The following is a 19276-nucleotide window of genomic DNA, read 5'->3' as shown; positions in this document are numbered from 1 at the left end:
CATAGACTTGCATAGTTTGTAATGGGCGTGGAATAAGACTAGCATATTCTGCAAAAGATGCTTCAAGGAGAGTATAACCCTGTGCCACCAAAAATGTCAGAGCGAATGTGTGCTTTCCAAATAGGAGGTAGACAAAAATGCTGGAGAAACTCAGCGGGTGAGGCAGCATCTATGGAACGAAGGAATAGGTGACGTTTCGTAGGATGTGAAAGAAGGTAACGTCGCCTATTCCTTCTTCACAGAGATGCCGCCTGTCCCGCTGAGTTACTCCAGCATTTTGTGTTTACCTTCGATTTAAACCAGCATCTGCAGTTCTTTCCTACACATTATATCCATCATGGATTGTATCCCTCTGTCTGGATTGTATCCCAGTGTAGGGTCGAAGAAGGGTCTCGACCCGAAACGTCACCAATTCCTTCACGCCATAGATGCTGCCTCGCCCGCTGAGTTTCTCCAGCATTTTTTGTCTGCCTTCGATTTCTCCAGCATCTGCAGTTCTTTCTTAAACATTTCATGTACATTCCAAGTGATCCTTCAGCGAGGCAAACGGATCCGGAACATGACCCCAAGTGAGAGTTTAGAGATACAGCACGGAGACAGGCCCTTCGACCCACCGAGTCCGTGCCGACCAGCGATCGCCTGTACACTCGCTTTCTGTCATCCCACTTTCGCATCCTACACACTGGGGACAATTTACAGAAGCTAATGAGCCTCCAAACCTGCACGTCTCTGGAATGTGGGAGGAGACCGGCGCGCCCGGAGAAAACCTGCACGGTCACGGCTAGGAGGTGCAAACTCCGCACCGACAGCACCCGCAGTCAGGATCGAACCCGGGTCTCTGGCGCTGTTAGGCAGCAAATCTGCCGCCAGAAGCGGAGGTGATGCGCGGAGGTAATTTAGTGTCACATGTGCAAACGTGAGGCAAATATGTAACGGTGTGTTTACTGTAATTATTCATGGGGTAACACACACACACACAGGGGGTAAAGGCTTGTGGATTTTTTCTTTGTTTTTGGGATAAATTCAGCAGCTGATCCACTGCGTTCCCTCCACAGGCCGATGGCATTGAAGCTTCTCCCGTGGGAAACAGAAGATGAAGATGTCGCCAGAGAGAGGCAAAGGGTCTTGTGCGGTGGGACCGAGGGCGACATTCTGGTTATCAAAGATCTCACCAAGGTAAAAGGACGTTTACTCTGTCAACAACTTTCATCGGGTGACTGCTTCTATTGACTTGGCTTTGGACCGTCACGGTGGCGCGTACAGCGGTAGAGTTGCTGCCTTACAGCGAATGCAGCGCCGGAGACCCGGGTTCGATCCCGACTACAGGTGCCGTCTGTACGGAGTTTGTACGTTCTCCCCGTGACCTGCGTGGGTTTACTCCGAGATCTTCGGTTTCCTCCCGCACTCCAAAGTCGTGCAGGTTTGTAGGTGAATTGGCTTGGTGTAAATGTACAAAATGTCCAACAATACCTGGGTGCCGTGGAGAGAAGGGCTTCCCACCACCAACACATACAGTATATGCCTCTTTACCAATGTCTTCAAATTGAGAATCAAAAGTGCTGCAAATACTCAGCAGGTCCAGCCACACCTGTGGGAGAAAACCAGAGTTATGCCCCTGTCCCACTTAGGAAACCAGAACTGGAAACCTCTGGAGACTTTGCGCCCCGTCCAAGGTTTCCGCGCGGTCCCCGGAGGTTGCAGGTGGTTGCCGGAGGTTGCAGGTAGTGGAAGCAGGTAGGGAGACTGACAAAAACCTCCGGGAACCGCACGGAAACCTTGGGTGGGGCGCAAAGTCTCCAGAGGTTTCCGTTCAGGTTTCCTAAGTGGGACGGGGGGCATTAACCAACATTCTCGGTCAAAGACCTTTCTTTTCCACTGTGTATCTACCATTGACCGTTTGAAGTCAGAGCAAGGCTTTTCTGTATTGGCTATCAACGAAACCACAAAGCTGCTGCCTTGTCCAGCCATTAAAAATCACTTCATTTCTCTCCAGGTTTACAGAAGGAAAAAGAAACCGGCCGTGGATAGATTGTGTGTGGCCATTCCCCCAGGAGAGGTGAGAGATGGCTGACATGGCAGAATATGGGCATCTTCAACTCACTGGATTGTTCTGTCTCACTTCAAGTAGTATGAATATTGATTTCTCCAACTTCCAACTAACCCTGGCATCACTCCCCCCCCCCCCCCAACTCTCTCTCCATCCCTTCCCCACCCAAGTCGTACCAGCTTCAAAGTCAACTTGTTGAGTCTCATTGTCAGTAACACGTTTTCACCCAGCACACAGCTAACAATGGCCGGTTCCCTTTATCATCATTACTTTTTTACACATTTTTCATTCATTTGTTCTATCTCTCTCTCTCTCCATCGCCGTCTATGCCTCTCGTTTCCCTTTCCCCCGACTCTGTCTGAAGAAGGGTCTCGACCCGAGACGTCACGTGTTCCCTCTCTCCAGAGATGAGATCCTGTCTGACCCACTCAGTTACTCTGGCTTTTTGTGCCTGTCTTTAGCTTAAACCAGCATCTGCAGTTCCTTCCTGCACATCAATCTGTCAGCACTGGATATCATTAACTGTACGTCCATTGACGTTGCTGGGAAGTGTAGTTGCATAATCATCAAGTTTGGGGGACATTTGAATCAGCTCGGTGCCTTTTCTATTGTTGAAGTACCTAATAAAACAATACCTCCTTGGGTACTTTTACATATACCAAGAACTGATGTATTTAAGAGTGAGTCCAATATCCACAAGAACCAAATCAAGCTGATCAAATATTTTAGGTTTAAGAAGGAACTGCCGATGCTGGAAAATTGAAGGCAGACAAAAATGCTGGAGACAATAGCCAATAGACAACAGGTGCAGGAGTAGGCCATTCGGCGCTTCGAGCCAGCACCGCCATTCAATGTGATCATGGCTGATCATCCCCAATCAGTACCCCGTTCCTGCCTTCTCCCCATATCCCCTGGCTCCGCTATTTTTAAGAGCCCTATCTATCTCTCTCTTGAAAGCATCCAAAGAACCCGCCTCCACCGCCCTCTGAGGCAGAGAATTCCACAGACTCACCACTCTCTGTGAGGAAAAGTGTTTCCTCGTCTCCGTTCTAAATGGCTTTCTCCTTATTCTTAAACTGTGTGGCCCCTGGTTCTGGACTCCCCCAACATCGGGAACATGTTTCCTGCCTCTAGCGTGTCCAAGCCCTTAACAATCTTATATGTTTCAACTCAGCGGCTGAGGTTGAGACCCGAAACGTCGCCTTTTTCCTTCGCTCCATAGATGCTGCCTCACCCGCTGAGTTTCTTCAGCATTTTTGTCTATCAAATATTTTAGGTTCATTTATTGTCACACGTACTGAGGTACAGTTTAAGCTTTTTTTTTGTTGCATGCTATCCAGTCAGCAAAAAAAAACTATACATGATTACAATCAAACCATCCACAGTGTACTGATACAAAATAAGGGAATAATGTTTAGTGCAAGATAAAGTCCAACTAAAGATAGTCCAATGAGTTAAATGGGTGGTCAGGACTGCTCTCTAGTTGGTGATAGGATGGTTCAGTTGCCCGGAAGAAATTGGAGAAATAAATGGATATTTCTAATTTCTCTAAATTATTTTTTTAATGTATCTGAAGACGTTCTGGGCCATGTAGTTCCAAGCAAAGGCGGCCATCAAGAAATAGCTGTTACCTGCAGTTACCTGCATTGTGTTGACTGTGAAGAGGATGTGTCACGACTCTGTTATTTACAACCAGACATTCAGGTTTAATGAACATTGCATCATTGTGTTGGTTTGAAGTTGACCAAGGAATCTCCATCTCAACGTGTGATCTGCTCTCCATGTTGGCGACACGGGTAGCAAGACACAAAACCCTGGAGTAACTCAGCGGAACAGGCAGCATCTCTGGATAGAAGGAATGGGTGACATTACGAGATTTGAGACCCTTCTTCGAAACGCCACCCATTCCTTCTCTCCAGAGATGCTGCCCGTCCCGCTGAGTTACTCCAGCATTTTGTGTCTGTCTTCGGTGTGAAACCAGCATCGGCAGTTCCTTCCCACACATGGGATGCAAGAATAGGTTGCATTGTTGCATAGGTTGTACTCGCTAGAATTTAGAAGATTGAGGGGGGATCTTATAGAAACTTACAACATTCTTAAGGGGTTGGACAGGCTAGATGCAGGAAGATTGTTCCCGATGTTGGGGAAGTCCAGAACAAGGGGTCACAGTTTAAGGATAAGGGGGAAATCTTTTAGGACCGAGATGAGGAAAACATTTTTCACACAGATAGTGGTGAATCTCTGGAATTCTCTGCCACAGAAGGTAGTTGAGGCCAGTTCATTGGCTATATTTAAGAGGGAGTTAGATGTGGCCCTTGTGGCTAAAGGGATCAGAGGGTATGGAGAGAAGGCAGGTACAGGATACTGAGTTGGATGATCAGCCATGATCATATTGAATGGCGGTGCTGGCTCGAAGGGCCGAATGGCCTACTCCTGCACCTATTTTCTATGTTTCTGTTGTATTGCACTGTTGTTTTTGGTTGGATAAATGAATCTCTCCTGAGCCGTCATTTCCATTGCAGTGTTTTGGACTTCTGGGGATTAACGGAGCTGGAAAAACATCGACCTTCAAGATGCTGACAGGAGACACTGAGGTCAGCAGTGGTGAGGCCTTCCTTGATGGATATAGGTACAAACTGCTTGGTGATTCCTGAAAATTAAACTGCTAAGCCAGCGGGCAATGTACAAGTGTCAAGTCAAGGGAGTTTTAGTGTCGAGTGTCCCAGAACGGAACAATGCAAATTTCACTTGCAGCATCGCACCAGATATCTGAACTTAGTACTCTGTAAAACCCATAATAAACAAAAGAAGGTTAAGTGTATTTATTAAAAAAACAGACAAATAAATAAACAATAATAGTGCAAAGGCAAGAAAAATAATGCCCCCAAGTCTAGAGAGTTCAGAGCCAATTTGGAAGGTTGTAGCGTTTAATAGCCTGATGGTTGTTGGGAAGAAGCTGCTCTTGAAGCTGGATCCTACAGTTCTGAGGCTCCTGTACCACCTTCCCGATGGCGGGAGTGAAATGAGGGTGTGGCCAGGGTGGTGGAACTAGTGTTGGCATTACAAGATGGGCCAAAGGGTTTTGTTCCACGCTGGATGACTCTAGAACCTCGTGCCACCCAGAATAGAAACCGACCATGGAAATATCTGGAGTCTGGCGCGGTCCAACAGAGGGTGATGGCTTGAAGTTGGAGCGGGAGAGGGTAACACAGATAAAGCTGGGGGATGAAGTTCCAACTTGTTGAGAGATTTTGCTCAGTGTCGAAGCTTCTTTCCCCTTCCAGCATCCTGTCCAACATCCAGAACGTGCACCAGAACACCGGCTACTGCCCACAGTTTGACGCCATCAACAAACTGTTGACCGGCCGAGAACACCTCGAGTTCTACTCCCAGCTGCGTGGGATTCCCCAACACGAAATTGCCAAGGTATGTTGGCCTTTATAAAGCCTAAAGGGCCTGTCCCACTTACGTGATTTTTTTTGGGGACTTGCCGGCACCCGCCATTGTCGCAGCGGGTAGCTGAAAATTTTCAACGTGTTGAAAATCCGGCGGCGACCAGAAAAAGGCACGACTCGGACACCCTTTCTGAAGAAGGGTCTTGATCTGCAACGTCTCCCATTCCTTCTCTCCAGAGATGCTGCCTGACCCGCTGAGTTACTCCAGCATTTTGTGTCTTATCTAGTATTGTTTTCAAGAGATGTATTTAAGAGAGAGTTATACCCCTGTCCCACTGTACGAGTTCATTCCAAGAGTTCTCCCGAGTTTGCCCTGATTCGAACTCGGAGATTTACGGTAATGGCCGCTCGTCGGTACTCAGGGCTCTCGTGGACATTTTTCAAACGTGTTGAAAAAATCTTCACGAGTCTTCCCGTGCTTACCCGCCGTTAGCGGGTCTTCCAGAGTACCTGCCGTTAGCGTTACGAGCCGCTAAGAGACGTCCCCGAGCTCCGACGTACCCGCTACGTTCATTCTCCGTGCTTACCACGAGTTTGATTTTTTTTTTTCTCTCGGGAGAGCACTTGAATGAACTCGCACCGTGGGACAGGGCTATTAGATATAGCTCTTGGGGCTAAAGGAATCAAGGGATATGGGGGGGGGAAGCAGGAACGGGGTACTGATTTTGGATGATCAGCCGCGATCATATTGAATGGCGGAGCTGCCTCGAAGGGTACCCCTGTCCTCCAGGTACTCCAACACCTATTTTCTATGTTTCTAGGTGACTGAATGGGGCATAAAGAAGTTGGGACTGTCCAGCTACGCGGATCGACCTTCTGGCACCTACAGTGGGGGCAACAAGAGGAAGCTGTCCACTGCCATCGCACTCATCGGATGCCCGCCCGTCGTCTTCCTGGTTAGTGTGTTGCCCTCCGATCTGCAAATAACACACAACATGGCTGGTCATTTCCCCCAGAGCTTCTACCCGTGTTAAAGTAAACGTCAGCACGGCGATATGAAAGGCACTGCAGGCGCGCAGCCAGAGAGCACTTATAGAATATTAAACTGCTGAAGATTCACAACGTTCACTGAATCCTTTTAGATATCTTGCATCAGTCTTGTCCTCCAAGTGGAAACATCAATACTCCAAAGCTTCACCAAACCAGGATGGTTCAGGACCTCACTTTACAGGTACAGCGCGGAAAGGGGCCCTTCAGCCCACCGAGTCCGCGCTGACCAACGATCATCCCGTACACTATCCTACTCACTAGGAACAATTCTACCAAAGCCAATTAACCTGCAAGTGTGGGAGGAAACTGGAGCACCCGGAGAAAACTCTCATGGTCATGGGGAGAACGTGCAAACTTCGTACAGACAGCATCCATAGTCGGGATTGTACTCTGGAGCTGTGAGGCAGCAACTCCACCGCTGCGCCACCGTGCCGCAGAAGTGGATCTTTGCTCAGTTTGCAATGCCTTGAGACAAATTGGTGTAGGATGGAGTCGAGGGTCTCTGGTGCTGTCTGCTTCAGAGAAGAAGAAGAAAGAAGCTGTAGCGATGGAGAGGACAGGGCGGAGCTGCGATTTTCCCCATCCGGTGATGACTTATTTTTATTTTAAATTTTATTAGAAGCAATTGTACAAGAATAAAGCAATCGACATGAAAGGTATACAATTTCCGTATAGCTTCATTTTTAACATTATTGCCATCTAATTTAAAAAAAATAGAAAAAAGGAAAGAATGAAGATAAAGAGGAAAAATGCTAAAGAGAGAGAAGCAAAGACCCCTAAACTACCAAAGAAGTGCAAGAAGAAAAAAGAGAAATGAGAAAAAAGAAGGGAGATATGCCCCACTGACCTTCTCCTCCCCCCGGCTCACCCACCAGTTTTAAATTTGTGTTCAACCATTCTGTTGTTGAAGAAATTCAGTGAAAGGAGACCATGTTTTGAAGAATTGGTCTGCTTTTTCAGATCGGTGATGACTTATTAGTGCCGTGCCAATGAGTCTGCAGGAGATACCGGTTATAACAGCCAGTTCAGTTGAGTTTATTGTCACGTGTACCGAGGTACAGTGAAAAGCTTTTTGTCACGTGCTAACCGGTCAGCAGAAAGACAATACATGGATCCAATCAATCCATTTACTGTGTACAAGATGCATGATAAGGGAATAACGTTTAGTGCAAGGTAAAGCCAGCAAAGTCCGGTCAAGGTTGGTCTGAGGGATGTCAAAGAGGTAGGAAGTAGTTCAGCACTGCTCTCTGGTTGTGGTAGGATGATTCATTTGCCTGATAACAGCTAGGAAGAACCTTCAGGATAATGGGGGTGGGGAGACAAGTTGGACGAACAGGGTTGTCTTAGGAATGGTTGTCGTTCTTTTCGTTGACAGGACGAACCTACAACTGGAATGGATCCCAAGGCCAGGCGATTCCTCTGGAACTGTATCCTGAGTGTCATCAAGGAAGGGCGATCGGTGGTCTTGACTTCACACAGGTGGGCCCTGGTCATTATGCGATTTTAGACATGCAAGTAGTAGATGTTTGTGTTTCCAGATCTGCGTGCTTTCCCCTCCTTGACAGATCAGCCATGAATGAATGGAAGAGTAGACTTGACGGGCTGAATGGCCTAATTTTGCTTGTGTAATAGACAATAGGTGCAGGGGTAGGCCATTTGGCCCTTCGAGCCAGCACCGCCATTCAATGTGATCATGGCTGATCATCCCCAATCAGTACCCCGTTCCTGCCTTCCCCCCATATCCCTGACTCCGCTATTTTTAAGAGCCCTATCTAGCTCTCTCTTGAAAGCATCCAAAGAACCTGCCTCCACCGCCCTCTGATGCAGAGAATTCCACAGACACACCACTCTCTGTGAGAAAAAGTGTTTCCTCGTCTCCGTTCTAAATGGCTTACTCCTTATTCTTAAACTGTGGCCCCTGGTTCTGGACTCCCCCAACATCGGGAACATGTTTCCTGCCTCTAGCGTGTCCAAGCCCTTAACAATCTTATATGTTTCAATAAGATTCCCTCTTGTCCTTCTAAACTCCAGAGTGTACAAGCCCAGCTGCTGCATTCTCTCAGCATATGACAGTCCCGCCATCCCGGGAATTAACCTTGTAAACCTACGCTGCACTCCCTCAATAGCACGAACGTCCTTCCTCAAACTAGGGGACCAAAACTGCACACAATACTCCAGGTGTGGTTTCACTAGGGCTCTGTACAACCTCAGAAGGACCTCTTTGCTCGTATAGTGTATGTTCTATGGGTAAAAGGGTTGATGTGACGTGTATATCTGACCATTGTTGTACTCCTGCGGCAGCATGGAGGAATGCGAGGCTCTGTGTACGCGGATGGCCATCATGGTGAATGGGCGTTTCCGCTGTCTGGGCAGCGTGCAACACCTGAAAAGCAGGTAAGGTCATCATGCCCTCCCTCTGCTCTCCAATCGACTGACAACCAGACGTGCGGTATATAAGACCCGGAATCATTGACGCAAGCAGAACAATGCAATCGGGCGATCTTATAGAGGTGTGCAAAATCATGAGGGGAATAGATCGGGTAGAATCACAGAGTCTCTTGCCCAGAGTAGGGCAATCGAGAACCAGAGTACATAGGTTTAAGGTGAGGGGGGAAAGATTTAATAGGAACCTGAAAGGCTACGTTTTTACACAAAGGATCTTCTTTCGTGTCCATCTTCCATGTTTCAAATGTTGACCTCGCTGTCATCGACCGTCATGAAAAGGACGCAAGCTTCCATCAACAATCACTTGTTGCAGTCGATGATGGTGGTAGCAGAATTAGCTCGGGATACTTCCAGTTTCCAGCCCCGCCACGTGAATGCTTCTGCTGTGGGGCCGCACAAAGGATGATTTGGTGTATGGAAAGAGCTGCAGGAGGAGGTAGTTGAGGCAGGAACTATCATAATGTTTAAGAGACATTTTGCCAGGTGCATGGATAGTACAGCTTTAGAGGGATATATGGACCAAGCGTGGGCTGGTGTAGATGGGGCATGTTGGTTGGCGAGGGAAAGTTTGGCACAAGGGCCTGGATCGGCACTGTGTGACTATCCTGCCCTAGGAAGTTTAACTTGGTAGTTTTGGTTAAGTCAGAGCCTTTCTATTATCTATGGGAGTAAACATTCTGTTTAAGCACTGATTGATGAAATTTACCAAACAGATGGCCCTGGCTGCTTTATTAAAGTCACCTGAGGTCAAATGAAATAGTTTTTTGATGTATCTTTCTGCAATGTCCTCTCCCACACTAGCCTGGTGCCTCTGTAGCTGCCTCCTACATCCCACCAGCCCCTCTCTCGTTCAAATGAAATCTCTCTGCAAAATACCCAAGACCATCATAACCTCCAACTTGCTGCAAAGGAGCTCGCTGCTTCTCTGCACTGACAATGGAAAATATTCTCCATAATGCTCAACATCAACCCAGTGAGGGGGGAAAAAGACTTAAAACAGCGATTGAGGTCAATCTCGAGAAAGTTCAAATTATTGGCGACTGTGTTTGGAATTTATCTTCCAATTGAACAAAGGGCGGCGCAGTGGTGTAGTTGCGGCCTCACAGCGACAGAGACGCAGGTTCCATCCTGATTACGGGCACTGTCTGTACGGAGTTTGTATGTTCTCCCCATGACCTGCGTGGGTTTCCTCCGGCTGCTCCGGTTTCCTCCCAAACTCCAAAGACGTACAGGTTTGCAGGTTGATTGGTTTGGGTAAAATTGTAAATTGGCCTTGTGTGTGTGTGTGTGTGTTAGTGTGTGTGTGTGTGTGTGTGTTAGAGTGTGTGTGTGTTAGACTGTGTGTGTGTGTTAGACTGTGTGTGTGTGTTAGAGTGTGTGTGTGTGTTAGTGTGTGTGCATGTTAGAGTGTGTGTGTTAGTGTGTTATAGTGTGTGTTAGAGTGTGTGTGTGTTAGAGTGTGTGTGTGTGTGTGTGTTAGAGTGTGTGTGTGTATGTGTGTGTGTTAGAGTGTGTGTATGTGTGTGTGTTAGTGTGTGTGCATGTTAGAGTGTGTGTGTTAGTGTGTTAGAGTGTGTGTGGGTTAGAGTGTGTGTGAGTTAGAGTGTGTGTGTGTATGTGTGTGTGTGTGTGTGTGTTAGTGTGTGTGCATGTTAGAGTGTGTGTGTTAGAGTGTGTGTTAGAGTGTGTGTGTGTGTGTGTGTTAGAGTGTGTGTGGGTGTGTGTGTTAGTGATTGTGATTGTGAGCGGGGATCGCTGTGGGCCAAAGGGCCTGTTTCTGCGCTGTATCTCTAATGTCTAAAGTGAAGTGTCAAAGCCCAGATGTTTGTCGCCAGGTTTGGAGACGGCTACACCATCATTCTGAGGAGGCATTGCTCTGCACTGGACGTGTCCCCTGTGGAGGAGTTCATGACGAGTACGTTCCCAGGCTGTATACTGAAGGAGAAGCACCACAGCATGCTGCAGTATCAGATACCAGCCAGCTGCTGCTCCTTGGCCAAAATCTTCAGCGCACTCACAAACAACAAAGAAAAGCTGAAGATTGAAGACTATTCCGTGTCGCAAACAACCTTGGATCAAGTAAGAGCTAATGTCCCCAGATTCACCAGGGTCACGTTACTCTTCCACCTACCCGGTGGGATGGTTGTGTTCAAGAAGGAACTGCAGATGCTGGAAAATCGAAGGTAGACAAAAATGCTGGAGAAACTCAGCGGGTGCAGCAGCATCTATGGAGCGAAGGAAATAGGTAACGTTTCGGGCCGAAACCCTTCTGGGTTTCGGCCCGAAACGTTGCCTATTTCCTTCCCGAAACGTTGCCTATTCCCTTCCCGAAACGTTGCCTATTTCCTTCCCGAAACGTTGCCTATTTCCTTCCCGAAACGTTGCCTATTTCCTTCCCGAAACGTTGCCTATTTCCTTCCCGAAACGTTGCCTATTTCCTTCCCGAAACGTTGCCTATTTCCTTCCCGAAACGTTGCCTATTTCCTTCCCGAAACGTTGCCTATTTCCTTCCCGAAACGTTGCCTATTTCCTTCCCGAAACGTTGCCTATTTCCTTCCCGAAACGTTGCCTATTTCCTTCCCGAAACGTTGCCTATTTCCTTCCCGAAACGTTGCCTACTTCCTTCGCTCCGTAGATGCTGCTGCACCCGCTGAGTTTCTCCAGCATTCTTGTCTACCTGGTGGGACAATTCAATGACCTGCTTCCATGGTCCCCTCTGTCCATGGCCTGGAAGTGCACAGAGTGCCATGATTATCAATGCTAAATCCTGTTGCTGAGAGTTTTGCCACTGGAGTCATCGAGTGATACAGCGTGGAAACAAACCCTTCGGCCCAACTTGCCCACACTGGCCAACATGTCCCAGCTGCATTAGTCCCACCTGCCCGCATCTGGTCCATATCCCATCAAACCTGTCCTATCCATGAGCCTGTCTAACTGTTTCTTAAACGTTGGGATAGTCCCAGCCTCAACTACCTCCTCTGGTAGCTCGTTCCATACACCCACCACCCTTTGTGTGAAAAAGTTACCCCTCAGATTCCTATTAAATTATTTCCCCCTCACCTTAACCCCATGTCCTCTGGTCCTTGATTCACCTACGCTGAGCAAGAGACTCTGTCTTCTACCCGATCTATTCCTCTTATTATTTTATGCACCTCTATAAGATCACCCCCTCATCCTCCTGTCCTCCAAGGAATAGAGTCCAAGCCTATTCAAACTCTCCCTGTAGCTCAGACCCTCTAGTCCTGGCAACATCCCCGTAAATTTAAGATCGACACAAAAAGCTGGAGTAACTCAGCGGGACAGAGAGCATCTCTGGAGAGAAGGAATGGGTGACGTTTCGGGTCGTGACGTTTCGAGTCGCCACCTGTCTGAAGAAGAGCCACCCATTCCTTCTCTCCAGAGATGCTGCCTGTCCCGTTGAGTTACTCCAGCAATTTGTGTCTATCTTCAGTTTAAACCAGCATCTGCAGTTCCTTCCTGCACATCCTCGTAAATCTTCGGTATACCCTTTCCAGCACTACCCATAACATTTTTTAAGGATAGTGGAATATTAACTCTGCTTCTCTTTCCGCAAATTCTGCCTGAATTGATTGTACATTTCCTATTTTTAAATCATAATAAATAATTAATGATTATATATTCAAATAAACATTCAGTTGATTACTGTAGAAAGAAGGAACTGCAAATGCTGGTTTACAAATAGACACACAGTGCTGGAGTAACTCACCGGGTCAAGCAGTATCTCTGGCGAACATTGATAGGTGACATTTCAGGTCAATAGACAATAGGTGCAAGAGTAGGCCATTCGGCCCTTCGAGCCAGCACCACCATTCACTGTGATCATGGCTGATCATCCACAATCAGTACCCCCTTCTTCAGGCTGATCAAGTCCCGGCCTGATGCGTCAGACATCCATTTTCTCCAGAGATTGTGGATGATCAGCCATGAACTGCCACAGAAGGTAGTTGAGGCCAGTTCATTGACTATATTTAAGAGGGAGTTAGATGTGGCCCTTGTGGCTAAAGGGATCAGGGGGTATGGAGAGAAAGCAGGTATGGGATACTGAGTTGGATGATCAGCCATGATCACATTGAATGGCGGTGCTGGCTTGAAGGGCCGAGTGGCCTACTCCGGCACCTATTGTCTATTGAGATGCTGCCTAACCCGATGAGTTACTCCAGCACTTTGTGTCTTTTTTTCCAGTTGAGTGCTGATATTTTCCACTGCGCTATTTTAACTCTTGTCTTTTTCTCCTCCCAGGTATTTGTCAATTTTGCCAAGGATCAGAATGAAGAGGAATATTTAAAGGACGTCGTAACACATGGGTCACAATACAAGGAAACAGTAAAGCGCATCAGAACCTTCCTAGCAGATGAGAATGTGAGAGAGAGCTCCGTGTGATCTGGGTGTGAATTAAATTGCTGAAACGCGTACAGGAGAATCCAAAACGCCGCGAGTCGAGGGATTGTGGCCGGACTGAGCAGTCAATCACAGGGCAAACCTGTCCACTCCTCTGTAAGGACTCTGTTCACCGCGACCACCCAATGCCCAGCATCACCTCCTATCATTGCCTCCCCCCACCCCTTCACCCCCTCCGCTGACCGGTCCAGCCCACCCCAGCCCAACCCACCCCAGCAAACTCCACTCCACCCCACCTCACCACACCTCACCCCACCTCACCTCACCCCACCCCACTCTACCCCACTCTCCCCACTCTCCCCACCCTAGCAAACTCCACTCCACCCCACCCCACTCCACTCCACCCCACCCCACCTCACCCCAGCCCACCCCACTCTACCCCACTCTCCCCACCCCAGCAAACTCCACTCCACCCCACCTCACCCCACTCTACCCCACTCTCCCCACTCTCCCCACCCCAGCCCAACCCACCCCAGCAAACTCCACCCCACCCCATCCCACCCCACCCCTCACCACCCCACTACACCCCACCCCTCACCACCGCAGCCCACCCCACCCCACCCCACAAGGGTGACTCTGATTTCATTACCATTCATTGACAGGATGAAAACAAAGCTTTTATTTTTAAAAACTATTCCTTTCTGTATTTGTATGAATGATGAAACTCATGTACAGAAAAAATTATTTATACTGTTTCCTCCTTGACTTTCAGTGTTTTTTAAGCTTTTGAGCTCTTGCAGCACATGTTGTTTACCTGGCACTTTATTCCTTGGAATGATCTGAAATTGAATGCTAGCAGGTTGATGTATTGTTGTAAACCTCTATTTATTTCCCTTCTCTGGCCCCACAGTTGACTGGGCGACCCACTCAGCTGATACAAGCTGCCAGGCAAGGAAGTAAAGAAGGTGGATTAATTGGCAATTAATTCCTAGAATCCACTAGGAATTCCTAGAATCAATCTAGGATTTTTATTATTGGCAATAGATAAGGGGAGAAGTCAAGGCCTGTCCCACTTCCGGGATTTTTTTTCGGCAACTTGCCGGCACCCGTCACAGTCAATAGACAATAGGTGCAGGAGTAGGCCATTTGGCCCTTTGAGCCAGCACTGCCATTCAATGTGAGTCGCAACAGGTCGGCAAAGATTTTCAACATGTTGAAAATCCAGCGGCGACCAGATAAAGGTACGACTCTTTGGGCGAACCGCTCACGGCCATACAGACATCACCACGCGACATCGCTGGATTTTGAACATTTGGACAATTTTCAGCGACTATGATGGAGGGCCAGCAAGTCGCCGAAAAAAATTGCGTAAGTGGGAAAGGCCCTTAAAGGAAATTGGAGGGGGCTCATTAGACTCGTTATGCTGGGTTGACTGAATCTGCAAGTAGATAGTATCCAAGCCTTAACTGAACTGCTGAGAATTGAATGATAGAAAGCAGCCTTGACTGTCGGAGCACATTGCCAATTGCAACCTCTCTCCTCCTTTCCAATTTCCAATTCTGGCGGTGTTGCTCGGATCATTGTGCATTTCATTTACAGAGGGCGGTGCAGTGGCGCATCGCTAGAGTCGCTGCTCTTGCAACGCCAGAGACCTGGGTCCCATTAACTCATTCATACGGTCACGTCAACAGCACTTGATTTTCTAACACATAGAAATCATCAAAAAATAGACCAGTTAATGTAAAAATAAGCGACATTCCTTAGCCACGATTGCTCCCATCAAATAAAATACACAGTTACACACCACAGCATAGATCTGCAACTGAAGTGCGATTTTTTTTTTTTAAATGGCAGCTTTACCAAATTTTTGTTTTTTGCCAAACTGCATTATAATCGATGAAGTGTGGTCATTGTCTTTGTTTGAGACATGTGGCAGTTACTTTCCACACAGGAATCTCTAGCACAGGAATAATGTCCTGAGAGTTTGCTTTACTGATGTTGGTTGCAGGACATCAAGATAATCCCCCTGCTTTCCAAGTAGTTGCAGTGGGACCGTTATGGATGGTGCAGTGGTAGAGTTGCTGCCTTACAGTGCCAGAGCCTGGATTCTATCCTGATTTGGTGCTGTCTGTACGGAGTTTGTACGTTCTCCCTTTGACCACGTGGGTTTTCTCCGGGTGCTCTGGTTTCCTCCCACACTCCAAAGTTGTGGAGGTTTGTAGGTTAATTGGTTTTGGTAAGTTGTAAAATTGTCCCTCGTATGTGAGTGTGTAGGATCGTGCTAGTGTACGGGGTGATCGCTGGTCAGCGCGGACTCGGTGGGCCGAAGTGCCTGTTTCTGCCCTGTATCTCTAAAGTCTAAAGTATTTAATATCCACTTGAAGGGAGATAGTCTCAGTTCCACCCTTGATCTAATAGATGGTGCGTCCACGAGTCCAGCAGTCCTTTAGTGTTTATCTTGGGGCCTTGTACAGCATGAACACTGAAACATGAATCCAGACCTATTGAATCAAGAGAATGTTCTGATCAATCATAGACGCATAGAAAATAGGTGCAGGAGGAGGCCATTCAGCCCTTCGAGCCTGCACCGCCATTCTTTCTGATCATGGCTGATCGCCCACAATCAGTACCCCGTGCCTGCCTTCTCCCCATATCCCTTGATTCTGCTATCCCTTAGAGCTCTATCTAACTCTCTTTTAAATTCATACAGTGATTTGGCCTCCACTGCCTTCTGTGGCGGGGAATTCCACAAATTCACAACACTCTGGCTGAAATCTTTTTTCTTTTTTTTTTCTCACCTCAGTTTTTAATGGCCTCCCCTTTATTCTTAGGCTGCGGCCCCTAGTTCTGGTCTCCCCCATCATTGGGAAAAAAATTCCTGTATCTAGCTTGTCCAGTCCTTTTATAATTTTATATGTTTCTATTCATCTAGCTTGTCCAGTCCTTTATAATTTTTTTAATACATTTCTATTCAACGAATCCTGTTGCGGGCAGGGTCTGCTATGTTTAGCTTCTATTGAGTCAATTAAAATCAAATGCACAATGTTCACAGCTGGCTTTGGATTAGAAAGGGGAGACATGGAGGTTGAAATTGGTAACACTGAATTGTCAGTGTAGATGAAGTGCTGAAGACAAGATTACTGTCACTGGACTACACCACAAAGGACTTAAAACAACTTGCATTTACTGGGAATTCTACCCAGAGATTGTACTGTGAATTCAACATCACATTACCCATGGGGCATCTTCATCCAAAGATGCTTTTTACAAAGAGGGCCATTTGTAAAGCAGCTGCGTCACATTGACTGTGAAAGTTACAGGTTTATTTTATAGCCGTTTATACTCGTTAACCCAGCAGGAATTTTCACTTTCCTGGCGTCTGCAGGATTCTTGGTCCCAGCAATGATCCCTGCACACCACCGATATAGCTGCGACGAAAGCTTCAGGTGAATTGAGTACCACTGTGCATTAATCTGGACAATTGCCCCATTCCTTCAGTCTTCCCTTCCCTATAGTCCCACACGTTAGGCACTTCCCACTCGGTGCTGCCTGGTGGTGAAGAGCTGCAGATAAGCCGGCGTTTAGAAACTAGCCAACAATCAGAATGCAACGGATATTCTTTGCTATTTTGCGCTTCTGTGACTTTGCACTTTAGTATTTGAGGACTGTAATAAGCGGCAAAATAAGGGGCAGAGAAGAAAAAGCCACGCATGTGTATGTTGAGAATGAAATGATTACAAATCGGAGAATTGCCAGCAGGGCAAATAAAGCAATCGCAAAATTAGAAAGTTGAATAAATCAGGAATTAGTTCCTCCAATTCTTTCCATTAGTCTGCTGAAAGAGAAAGAAAGTCTGGAGACGGGGTTAGTTTGTGCTCAAAATATTGGTCAGTTCAACGAGAGGAAAATCCACGTCAATTTTTTTATTTAAAAAAAAAAAAATTTAAGCATCATTTTTATTAATCGCAGGCAGACCCCGGTACCCAGTATCAGTGAGTCTGGAGTTCATAAGTTATAGGTGTGGAATTATGCCATTAGGCCCATCAAGTCTACTCCGTCATTCAATCATGGCTGATCTATCTCTCCCTCTCAACCCCATTCTCCTGACACCTTTACTAATCAAGAATCTCTGCCTTAAAAAAAGACCCAATGTCTTGGCCTCCACAGCCGCCTGTACCCAGGGGTTGTCAGGGGGTCTGTTGACCCTTTCTTTACTCATTGGGTATCAATGGGTCTGGAGCCTGAGGGCTAGATGCAAAACCTTGACCTATGCAATGTTTCCTATGAAGCCACTCAGGGAAGTTCCTTTGCACCAGTTACACTGGAGAAGCCCTGTGAGGAATGAAGCCACCCTACTCATGGGTCTTTGCCCAAAAAGCTCCTGTCAGAAACCCCATCCATCTCCCTCTCCTTGAAACCGGAGAAATATTTTGAGTAGCAACAAAGGTACCCTGAAGAAAAATGCTGCTGCTTCACTTGCACAAGTTTAGGGGATAAAAATGTAACGTTATGTTTGGGATATTTTGGAGGGCGTTTGGTAGTAGACTGAATGGGCCCTGGTGTGGAACCTGCAATGTAGGAGCGATCAGTTCTACACTGAGCACAAATTGTCCATCTTACTCGAACTCAATCATCATGACAGCAGCTTTGAGGAAGAGACCTGGTCTGTTTGTGTGTCAGACAGAGGGCCTATGCTTGACCTTGGTGTCTGCATACTTGGCCAGACTTGTCCGGGCAACAGTCTAGTCGCCCTGGTTGTTGCGGCTCTAGGGCTACAGTTGTGTGTTGCTATCGGGGACACAGCCACCGCTACTAAAGCCCAGCTCGTCAACTGACTTCATCGCTCATGATTGATCGAATCAACCTCGGAGATTTTGAAAACTAAATATTCGCAGAATGTCATGTTTAAGAAGGAACCGCAGATGCTGGGGAAAAATCGAAGGTAGATAAAAAAAATGCTGGAGGAACTCAGCGGGTGAGGCAGCAGCTATGGAGCGAAGGAATAGGTGACGTCTCGATCCTAAACATCACCTATTCCTTCTTCGAAGGGTCTCGACCCGAAACGTCACCTATTCCTTCTACGAAGAAGGGTCTCAATCCGAAACATCACCTATTCCTTCTTCGAAGGGTCTCGACCCGAAACGTCACCTATTCCTTCCACGAAGGGTCTCGACCCGAAACGTCACCTATTCCTTCGCTCCATAGATGCTGCCTCACCCTCTGAGTTCCTCCAGCATTTTTATCTACCTTCATGGAATGTCATGGTGATCCCGAGCGGGAGACACTGAAGATCGGTTCCGGATAGAGTTTGTCCAAATCACATTCCAGTGTTCTTGAGATCATTTAATGGTTGAAATATCATTCCTTCTGAGTACACAATGCACAAGAATGACGTACGTGTATATTGAGCCGATGTATTCCCTTTCTCAAGCTGCTCTTAAAGTTGCCTCTGTCCCTGGTCCCACTCATTATTAATATTGTATTGGACTGTGTACACATTTTGACAAAATAAAGCGAGATCTACAACTGAGAAAGTGCTTGCCATGGATACTTTCATTTTTGTCCTGGGTCGATTGGGTAAAGTGTGAATGCAAGTCGAGTTTATTCATCACATACACATACGAGATGTGCAGTGAAATGAAAAGTGGCAATGCTCGCGGACTTTGTGCAAAAAACAAACAAACAACCAAACAAACTACAAACAGAATTGAATAGAATCACATATTCTTTTACATATTACATATTGTGGGAGGAAGGAAAAAGGAAAAAAAAAAAATCCAGCAATTTAAAAAAAACAGTAGAATGGTACACAAGTTAGTCCCTGGTGAGATAGGAGTTTACAGTCCTAATGGCCTTTGGGAAGAAACTCCTTCTCAACCTCTCCGTTCTCACTGCATGGCAACGGAGGCGTTTGCCTGACCGTAGCAGCTGGAACAGTCCATTGCAGGGGTGGAAGGGGTCTCCCATGATCTTATTACAT

General features: G+C 47.0%; 1 protein-coding gene across 3 annotated transcripts in view; it reads left to right on the top strand.

Moving 5' to 3' along the window:
• Positions 1 to 13603, top strand: part of abca7 (ATP binding cassette subfamily A member 7) — a 144888-nt gene extending 131285 nt beyond the window's left edge. For all 3 annotated transcript variants that reach the window (XM_033047043.1, XM_033047042.1, XM_033047041.1), the window contains 9 exons: positions 1056 to 1176; positions 1994 to 2056; positions 4570 to 4676; positions 5332 to 5473; positions 6264 to 6398; positions 7868 to 7971; positions 8794 to 8886; positions 10773 to 11016; positions 13198 to 13603. In XM_033047043.1, the coding sequence (XP_032902934.1) occupies positions 1056 to 1176; positions 1994 to 2056; positions 4570 to 4676; positions 5332 to 5473; positions 6264 to 6398; positions 7868 to 7971; positions 8794 to 8886; positions 10773 to 11016; positions 13198 to 13338 (1150 nt within the window). In that variant the 3' untranslated portion in view covers positions 13339 to 13603. The remainder of the gene's footprint in view (positions 1 to 1055; positions 1177 to 1993; positions 2057 to 4569; positions 4677 to 5331; positions 5474 to 6263; positions 6399 to 7867; positions 7972 to 8793; positions 8887 to 10772; positions 11017 to 13197) is intronic.
• The last annotated feature ends 5673 nt before the right edge of the window (positions 13604 to 19276 follow it).

This window comes from Amblyraja radiata, chromosome 29 (assembly GCF_010909765.2).
Source record: "Amblyraja radiata isolate CabotCenter1 chromosome 29, sAmbRad1.1.pri, whole genome shotgun sequence".
Taxonomy (NCBI): Eukaryota; Metazoa; Chordata; class Chondrichthyes; order Rajiformes; family Rajidae; genus Amblyraja; species Amblyraja radiata.
This window is presented reverse-complemented; position numbering and strand designations above follow the sequence as displayed.